Raw genomic sequence first — 10,505 nt, 5'->3', positions numbered from 1 at the left:
TAAATATTCGTAAAAATGAAAGCGACATGTGCAAAAGCGAAGGTGCGCAAAAGCAACAGTTGGAAAACCTCACCAAAATAGAAGTACAATTGCAAACAAAAATGAGAGATTGTTAATGAAAGTGCACATTGGTTGTCGACATAAGTTAAACATTGTACAAGCACTATCTTGATGAACTATGTTATGTTTGTTCAAACTTGTATAAAAGAATGCTCATGAACTATTTAAAGATTTATTAAACATTTTGAAATTAAATCTATCCATGTAAATTTTATTATTATTTAATGTGAATTAATTCTATATGAAATGAAATTAAAAAAATTATACATTAAAAAATTAAATTCTCAACTTTATTTAATATTATTTTCTCAACCATTTTTTATAATAATCAACAAAATATTATTAATATATTTTAAAAAAATTTAAAAAAATAAATAATCCACTTAATATGTATGTAGTTTGGCCAATAGCATAGGCTATTTTACAATGAGACTTTTCTTACTTCTATTCTTTAAAAAATAAAAAAGTGTGGATAGCCTAGATTTAACATTTGATATTCTTCATAGTATACATTATTTAATGGATGAATGGAAGATTTTACAAGAGGCATTTTCGTTTCAAAATTTATGTAGTGTGTTTGCCACCTCCACTTTGGATGGACTTTACAAATTCTTGATGTTACACAAGTGTGTGTATGTGCGTTTCTCATTTCTATTCTTTAAAAAATAAAAAAGTATGGATAGCCTAGATTTAACAGTTGATATTCTTCATAGTATACATTATTTAATGGATGAATGGAAGATTTTACAAAAGGTATTTTCATTTCAAAATTTATATAGTGTGTTTGCCACCTCCACTCTTAATGGACTTTACAAATTCTTGATGTTACACAAATGTTTTTAATGTGTGTGTGTTATAATTGTTTTTCTATAAATTTGTATATAATTTAATAAAATAATACACAATTACTTTTTATGTTTTTAATAAAAAAATTGTATATTTCAAATCATAATATTTATTTTTATTAAAACTTAGAAAATTTAGTAATAAAAAAATTGAATTATAAACTTCATAAAAATTAAATTATGAACTATTCCTTATTTAGATTTCAATTTAACATTATGATATGTTATAGAAACCAAAGAAATTTTGGAAATATATATATAAATTTTTGAATTGAGACATTAAAATTTTTAATAAGAATCTTATGTTTTAAATAAATAAATATAAAAAATTCATTTGTTATCATTATATTATATTATATTATATATATATATATATATATATATATATATATATAATATTTAATTACATTAAAAAAATTAATAATAAAAAATATTCATATAATTTATTTTACAATTATATTATGATATCAAAATATTTATTACATTAAAAATAAAAAATCAATAATCTTAAAACATATTCATATAATTCATTTTACAATTACATCATAATATCAAAATATTTTATTGCATTAAAAAATCAATAATATTAAAAAATATTCATATAATTCATTTTTCACTTACATCATGGTGTCAAAATATTTTACAATTACCTCTTATTCACTTGGTTTTATCACTTAGTTTTATCTCTCCCTTGTAGTTCACGACAGGCGCCCCTAGTGGAAGTATAAGAGGACTGCAATTGTTTAGCCATCTTTTAACTATTTTGATGTCGCTTTTGTTGCATATGAAGCAGTTGTAAGTAAATAATTGTATTTTTTTCTGTTTTACATTTTATTTGATTAGATTAAAAAAAATGATAGCTTGACGTTCATCGCAGAAGAGAATACATCCATTCCATTCAGTAGAAGGAGGGTTTATGATAGACAGTCATAATGGCGAGAAGAAGCCTCACTTTCTGGTATTTCCATGGTTGGCGCAGGGCCACATAAATCCTTTCTTAGAGCTCTCCCAGGCTCTCGCAATCCACGGCCACACTGTCTCCTTTCTCTCCACGCCTCTTAACATTTCCAGAATCAAGCAGTCTTTACAGCTTGGGGAGTGTCGAGGCCGGATCGATCTGCTGGAACTACCATTACCGCCCACGGAGGGACTGACTCCCGGAGCAGAATGCACAACAGACATTCCGGTAGAAATGACGCTTCTGTTGAAGAAAGTTATGGACGGCATGGAGAAGTCGTTCCAAAGCCTGCTCGGGCAGCTTTCGCCGGATTATCCGGTCTACTTCTTCATGCAATATTGGGCGCACAGAGCGGCTTTGGAGATGCGTGTCCCGGCCATTTATTTCTGCGTGTTTTCCGCTGAACTCTGCTCTCGTGTCTTTCACCCTGAGGAACGAAGACCAAGAATCCCCTGAAGAAAAATTGAGGAACCCAGAAATAACAAACTATCACTTTTCTTCTTTCTTTTCTTCTTCTTTCTTTCTTTTTTTTTTTATAAAAACGGAATATATTAACTATAAATTAAATGGCTGTCGAGGTGAGATACCCGGAGAGTGTACAAACACTCATACAAATCCATTTTTTCCATTGAATCAGATGAGCCTCAAATATATAGGCTCTTATACTAATGGATGTTTTCAACTACTCCCTAGATAATATAAGATATGAGATCTAAGATTAGAGTCTTAACCCTATCATCCTCGTAACAACAATCTATCTCTGGCTTTCTCCATTACTTCCAACATCTTTGAAGCTATCACACAAGTGAATTGGACAAAGCATTAGTTTATATATATATATTTTGTTAAATTTTGTTGATGAATGAGATGGATTTGATCCAAGCATATTTTCATTATATTTATTATCTATAAAAAAATCGTGTGAAAATGTAATAATGAAAGAAAAAATTATAACATAATGTTAAGAGGTTAAATACCATACATTCAATCTTGTTAATATTAATATATATTTTATGATAAAAAAACGCTAAAATATATATTTCCAAATGTATATTTTGTTTTTAGATCCAATAATATATATTAGATTATCTAAATCATAGCATAAATCATATTAATTTCAAGTTCCAGTATTCCATGCAATTTTAAACTATTATTCAAAATTTAATAAGTCATTTGTAAGTTATAGTCATTTTGTTTTTTTTTTATTACTATAAATATGTTAATTATTTTAACAATAACTATGTTATTAAAAAATAATTTTATAACACTTTTATTATAAAAGTTAATTTATTATCAAAACATTAATTATAAAAAATAAAATTTTAACCATAAAATTTCTTTACAAATAAGATAAAAACTCCAAATGTAAAAAAAAATTATCCCATAAATAAATAAAAAAATTCCAAATTCCAACCCTCTTACCCAAGAGTCTCTCCATCGCACTTATTATATTTCTTTTCAAATTTTCTTTTCAAAATTTTCAAGCGTTAGTGCTCTGTTTGAAATCTTAAGCGCCCAGGGGATGTGTACTTACATTAACTACATCGTGCAGCAGGATATGGTATGATGCGCAATGTCGCGCGGCCATGGGATGCGAATGGATCGATGCATGGGTCGACTACCACTACCATTATAGATCAGACGAATGTATTTAAGGAGTTATATGTAGTATTAATGTACCTATAGTTACACAAATATGGGTTGTCTTATGAAATGGTGCCAATGAGTTTATAACATGTTCTTGTTTACGATCTCTAAAATTCAAGGCATTTACACAATTCAACACATTAAAAGAGATTATAACAAAGATGCTGATATAGTGTAAAAAAGGATTATAAGTAGACATTGAGGAATGGTATTTAGAGATTACATGGGAACAATCCTTCCCAATTTTTTTTTAAACATTTCTCTATATGCATCAATTTTTTGAAACAGGAATGTTGATGTTTTTTGTTGTTTTTATTTGAAGATCCTTGCCTGGCCACTGGGCATAAGCAGTGTCCTCTACGAGGAGCTTCCTACAGCTTCCCCGCTAGATGGTGATATACAAAACAAAAGTGTGATCCATAGATATGCTGAATTTTGTATATGAAACTTTTTATTCTCTGCACAGGCACTTTAAATGCTACAGGCTGTACAATGAATTCATTTTGACTCCAGGGAGTGGACTATCATTGCAGCAACAAATGATGTTCCATCTTGTATATTTCTTGGAATACCTGCCTTATGCTACAGGCTATACAATGAATTCATTTTGACTCCAGGGAGTGGACTATCATTGCAGCAACAAATGATGTTCCATCCTGTATATTTCTTGCAATACCTGCCTTTGTATATGCTGCTTTCAGTCAAATCGACTCAGTATAGTGTCTTGCTCTATATGTAGTCTATATTGCTCAAAGTGCGTCTCTGGCTCTCGGCTGTAACAAGTTGCTTTTGATATCTTGAGAGCTGTTCTTACTAGCTCTGTAGCATGTATAAATGCATCTGGAAGATGATCTATGTAATTTTCTACTCATATAATATATACATCTGGCTTTTTTCTTACTGGAAAAAAATTCTCTAAAAATTTTATTTGATAAATTGTGCTAAGTAACTTGCCGTGGTTTATTTTGGAGATTTTTTTTTTTTTTTTTGAATTTATTTTCCATTTAATTTGTATAAAATTTGACAAAAAAATTATTGACATCACAAATTTAACTAGTAAACTCTAAACAATCAAAATATCCCAAAAATTTAATATTAAATCTAATCAAAATAAACCAGGTTAGACAACATAAATCAATCAACAAACAATAGTTAAAATACATACGGTGCTCCTCTATCACCACCCTCGCCTCTGCACGGAGGATGTGAATAGGGCAAACGCGATGTGGGCTCCGGTGAGCACGATGGCGATGGTGAGAATGTGGTCCATCACTCATGGCCTAGATGAACAGTTCGGAGGCTGAGAGCACACTCGCGAACCGGTATGGAATGAATTAGGCGCCGGTCTTTCCTCCGACTTCCCAATCCTGACGGCTTGTGCGGAAAGCTCTCCTGGTGAAATTGATGAGGCCGTTCCTAGATCTCCGGGGCGTGGGTGATGGACCACATGTTCACCGTGGCCTTAGTGCCGGCCGGACTGGACATCGCGTTTGGCAGGTGCCAATCCTAAGTGCAGAGGCAAGTCCATGATAGTAGACGCCCGGGCGGATGCATTCTCAGAGACACTTTCACCACCGCTTCTACATACTGGAGCTTCTCGACGTCGTTTTCACTTATGCTACTGTTGCGCCCCGCAACCGCGTCCAGCTCAGCGTGAACTTTGCCGTTGTCCACTCTGTGCACTTGTGACTTCAGCGAAACATCTGCCTTTGTCCATTCTGTAAGCAAGCGGTTGTGTCTGTGCCGGGGACATCATTTCCTGCATCGATATCAAAAATAAACAAACCGATGAAATCTTATAATTGTAACACAAACTTAAATTTAAAAGATGAAATGTTGCAGAGATGCGAGGACACTCCCTTGCATATAAAATATAAAAAATGAAAGAAATGAGTGACAGGAAGGCGAAATTAAATGGAAGGGACATGGACATCCTTGTATGGCCGGAGGACCGAAGGAGAGGAAATGTGGAGAAAATTGGAGCAGTATTTAAGGCACTGAGCGTGTGGGGCCGACCTTCGAATCCACAGGAAAACCACGATTGTAGGATACGGTGGTGGTAATTTGTATACAGCGGCGGACAGTGCCTTGGGTACTATCTGGCTCGCTTTCTCTTTCGGCATGAAAATCGACATGAAGTACCACCGCCCTTGAATGCGCTGACGGCTGCTATGATCCACGTCAGCTCAGCTTAGATGCCAAGTCCGACACATAGTTCCATTCTTTGCTGGCCACTCATTCCTCGACAACTAATTAATCGATGTGGATCAATATTGTCGTTACCAAAATAAATATTCTTTCAATTGATTTTTAATATTTCTTTCATTAAATCAGGTATTCAGATAATAATAAAAATTTCCATATTTAACTCAACTCAAGGTTCAGAGTTACTAACCATAATGGTGCGGAGTATTTACTAATTACTTAGGCTGAGAAACACTTTCTAGTCTATTATTATAGTAGGGATGAATAAAACTAAAAAAAATAATTATTATAATAAAATAGAAATAAAATAGTTTATTTATAGTTTATCTCACAATCCATGATTTTTTTTTGAGGTAAAATATTCAATTTACTTTTATATTTTTTTAATATAGGTTTTGAACCCATAGTTTTGTTATTATTATATAAAAATGAAATAAAATTAATAGCGTGAAAACATTTTTACTTGTTTAAAAAAATAATATCAAATAAAAAATAACGTCATAGTATTGATTCATGATATGAGAACTTATGGTATTGATAGTATTGATCCATGATATGAGAACTTATGGTATAGAACCCATCGGTACCAAATTTGCCTCTTGAAATGAACCATGATTCTACTTTTACATTGTGTGACACTTCCTATGTTAGGGAGACTGCATTTGCGAAAATAAGAGAAAAGTGCAAATGACAGTTGCAAATGCGAACGACATTGAAAGTGACACATGATAGAGCAAATATAACATGAAAATGACACTTGTTAAAGTAAAAAAAAAAACAAAATAAATAGTCATAAAAATGAAAGCGACATGTGCAAAAGCAAAGGTGTGCAAAAGCAACAGTTGGAAAACCTCACCAAAATAGAAGTAAAATCGCAAACAAAAGTGAGAAATTGTTAATGGAAGCGCAAATTGACTGTCGAAATAAGTTAAACATTGTACAAACACTATCTTGATGAACTATGTTATGTTTGTTCAAGCTTGTATAAAAGAATGTGCTCATGAACTATTTAAAGATTTATTAAATATTTTGAAATTAAATCTATCCATGTAAATTTCATTAGTATTTAATGTGAATTAATTCTATATGAAATGAAATTAAAAAATTAAATTCTCAACTTTATTTAATATTATTTTCTCAACCGTTTTTTTATAATAATCAACAAAATATTATTAATATATTTAAAAAAATAAAAATAAAAAATAATCCACTTAATTATATATGTATGTAGTTTGGCCAATAGCATAGGCTATTTTACAATGAGACTTTTCTCATTTCTATTCTTTAAAAAATAAAAAAGTATGGATAGCCTAGATTTAACATTTGATATTCTTCATAGTATACATTATTTAATGGATGAATGGAAGATTTTACAAAAGGTATTTTCGTTTCAAAATTTATGTAGTGTTTGCCACTTCCACTCCGGATGGACTTTACAAATTCTTTGATGTTACACAAGTGTGTGTGTGTATGTGTGTTTCTCATTTCTGTTCTTTAAAAAATAAAAAAGTATGGATAGCCTAGATTTAACATTTGATATTCTTCATAGTATACATTATTTAATGGATGAATGGAAGATTTTACAAAAGGTATTTTCATTTCAAAATTTATGTAGTGTGTTTGATTTGCCACCTCCACTCTTGATGGACTTTTACAAATTCTTGATGTTACATAAATGTTTTTAATGTGTGTGTGTTATAATTGTTTTTCTATAAATTTGTATATTATTTAATGAAATAATACACAATCACTTTTTATGTTTTTAATAAAAAAATTGTATATTTCAAATCATAATATTTATTTTTATTAAAACTTGGCAAATTTAATAATAAAAAAAATTGAATTATAAACTTCATAAAAATTGAATTATGAACCATTCCTTATTTAGATTTCAATTTAACATGATGATATGTTATAAAAACCAAATTTTTTTTAGAAATATATATATATAAATTTTTGAATTGAGACATTAAAATTTTTAATAAGAATCTTATGTTTTAAATAAATAAATTTAAAAATTCATTTGTTATCATTTTCTTAAATATATATATATATAAAATAAATACTTAATTACATTAAGAAATTAATAATAAAAAATATTCATATAATTTATTTTACAATTATATTATGATATCAAAATATTTATTACATTAAAAATAAAAAATCAATAATCTTAAAACATATTCATATAATTCATTTCATATAATTCATTTTACAATTACATCATAATATGAAAATATTTTATTACATTAAAAAACAATAATATTAAAAAAGTATTCATATAATTCATTTTTCACTTACATCATGGTGTCAAAATATTTTACAATTACCTCTTATTCGCTTGGTTTTATCACTTAGTTTTATCTCTCCCTTGTAGTTCACGACAGGCGGCCCTACTGGAAGTATAAGAGGACTGCAATTGTTTAGCCATCTTTTAACTATTTTGATGTCGCTTTTGTTGCATATGAAGCAGTTGTAAGTAAATAATTGTATTCTTTCTGTTTTACATTTTATTTTATTAGATTAAAAAAATATGATATCTTGACGTTCATCGCAGAAGAGAATACATCCATTCCATGCCGTAGAAGGAGGGTTTATGATGGACAGTCATAATGGCGAGAAGAAGCCTCAAAGAGAAAAAGGGATAAAAAAGTTGAAAATGATGTAACCACATTTAATGAAACTAGGAGGATATCAACGAAATTGGACCAAATTGCAGATAATACACCATTATTTCAAAACCTCATAAACATTCAAGTGCCTCAATATCAGAATGGGGGTTTACCCTCTTGATTTATTCCTGTCAGTGCAGGTGTCAATCCTATGTATTCTTATCAGACACCTCCACTTAATGCAGGGGTTAGTAGCGTAAGTGTGACTTATGGGTACTCAATTCCTCCATGGCTACAAGGGCAAAATTGGACTCAAACATATGGCAGAAATGCAACACATCCTAATCAACCACTATTAGGTAGGCCAACCTACTTGGATCAAGCAAGGAACTCAAAAAGTTTGGGCACTGAAGATTCTGGAGGCCATCAAGAATAGGGGTGATATGTTTTTTGTTGTAACCACATTATGATGTGGATTTTGTTGATCTTTCATGACTCCATTGAATCAAACAATTTCAAAATTATTTAATCAAACAAATTTACAACTATCTTGTTATGACCAGAGAACAAAATGCAATCAAAACATAGTGGATGAAAAGAAAGCATACCACACAATCAATGAAGAATCTGGAGGCCATCAAGCAAAGGGGTGTCATGGTTTTTTGTGGTGTAACCACATTAGGATGTGGATTTTTGTAAGGATTACCATTTTGTATACCGATATAATCTATGTATGATTGATTTGGGTAGCATATAGAATGTTCTCTCATGCATCCACATAGGATGTTCTCTCCTGCAACCAACTACTAGATGTTTACAGTTTGACAAGCAATTGACTTTGCAAGATGATGAAATTTAATTATATTTAAGTTTCACCTACACCCAACACTATTACTGATATTCAAGATCAAGCTTTGTTTAATGAATTTTATTTTAACTTGTAGCAAACTGTATACATATTCATGTAACAGGGTCTAATTTATCGACACTAATATATTAATGTTATTTGAAGATGATGTCAATGAGATTCAATTCTAGTCAATTCTAGATGGTCATGAACAAAGAATTATTTTCATTCAAATCAACAATGATTGATTAAAAGAAGCCCTCCAATTTCATCATAGCTCGGACAAAAAAAAAAAAAAAAAAAAGATAACTTGAATGATGACTCTCATCATAGATAAACTTAATAAAGAATAAGCTACTCTCATCACATAATTTATCGACACTAATATATTAATGTTATTCGAAGATGGTGTCAGAGAGTCAATTCTACATGGTCATGAACAACGAACTATTGGTTCAAAGATTGCAATTTAAAAAGGCCTTGCAATTTCATCACAGATCATATGAAAAATACAACTTGAAGCTACTCTCATCACACATAAACTTGAAGCTGCTCTCATCATAGATAAACTTGACAAAGAATAAGTTATTCTGATCACAAAATCTATTGACACTAATATATTAATGTCATTCAAATATGGTGTCACTAAGAGTCAATTCTACATGGTCATGAACAAAGTATTATTTTCCTTCAAAACAACAATGAATGGTTCAAAATTTGCAATAAAAAAACCCCTGCAATTTCATCATAGATCGAAGAAGAATTACAACTTGAAGCTACTCTCATCACAGATAAACTTGAAGCTACATCTCATTCTTCAAATAAACTTGAATAAGAATAATAAAAGCTAGCAAGATAATAATAATTTAAGATAATGTCAAACAACAATAGTTCCACAACTTATTTTTGAAGCATGTCAAGACCCACAATGTCATTAGAGGAATTAAAATTGGAGGCATGGCGAGACCCATGATGCCACCAACACAGTGTTTCCATAGACCAGTGGTATTGATGCATTCTCAAGAGAATCAAACTACAAGCCACAACGAAACTAAAACTTAACCTCCATATGCTATTAGAAAGCTCTCTAGTGAGTTTGGTAAGTGCAATTTTGGGCTGCAAAGTTTACCTAGAATTCGAAAACGTATCACAAAAAATATTAAAAAGGAGAAGCAGGTAGTTGCAAAGAAAGACACTCACAGTCTAAGGAGGTCTAAAGTGAAAAATATTTCTTCAAGGTCTCACTTTGTCCGAAGGCCCAACAAAGATGTTCATGACAGACAAAAGTTCATCAACAGGCTACACTTGAAGTAGTAATTCTAGCACTCACA

General features: G+C 30.7%; 1 protein-coding gene across 1 annotated transcript; it reads left to right on the top strand.

The window, feature by feature from the left end:
* The first annotated feature begins 1,821 nt into the window (after positions 1-1,821).
* Positions 1,822-2,319, top strand: LOC149202890 (UDP-glycosyltransferase 91D1-like). The gene has a single exon (XM_089401720.1). The coding sequence runs from the start codon at positions 1,822-1,824 to the stop codon at positions 2,317-2,319; it is 498 nt and encodes a 165-aa protein (XP_089257846.1).
* Positions 2,320-10,505: the final 8,186 nt, after the last annotated feature.

This window comes from Pinus tabuliformis, chromosome 2_1 (genome assembly GCF_031772625.1).
Source record: "Pinus tabuliformis cultivar Carrire ecotype Pingquan chromosome 2_1, CPIR1, whole genome shotgun sequence".
Lineage (NCBI taxonomy): Eukaryota > Viridiplantae > Streptophyta > Pinopsida > Pinales > Pinaceae > Pinus > Pinus tabuliformis.
The sequence above is the reverse complement of the archived record's forward strand: the minus strand, read 5'-3'. Positions and strand labels throughout refer to the sequence as shown.

What these genes read in the sequence shown, in the direction of transcription:
- LOC149202890 (XM_089401720.1), top strand. Translation starts at nt 1,822, where the DNA reads ATGATAGACAGTCATAATGGCGAGAAGAAGCCTCACTTTCTGGTATTT.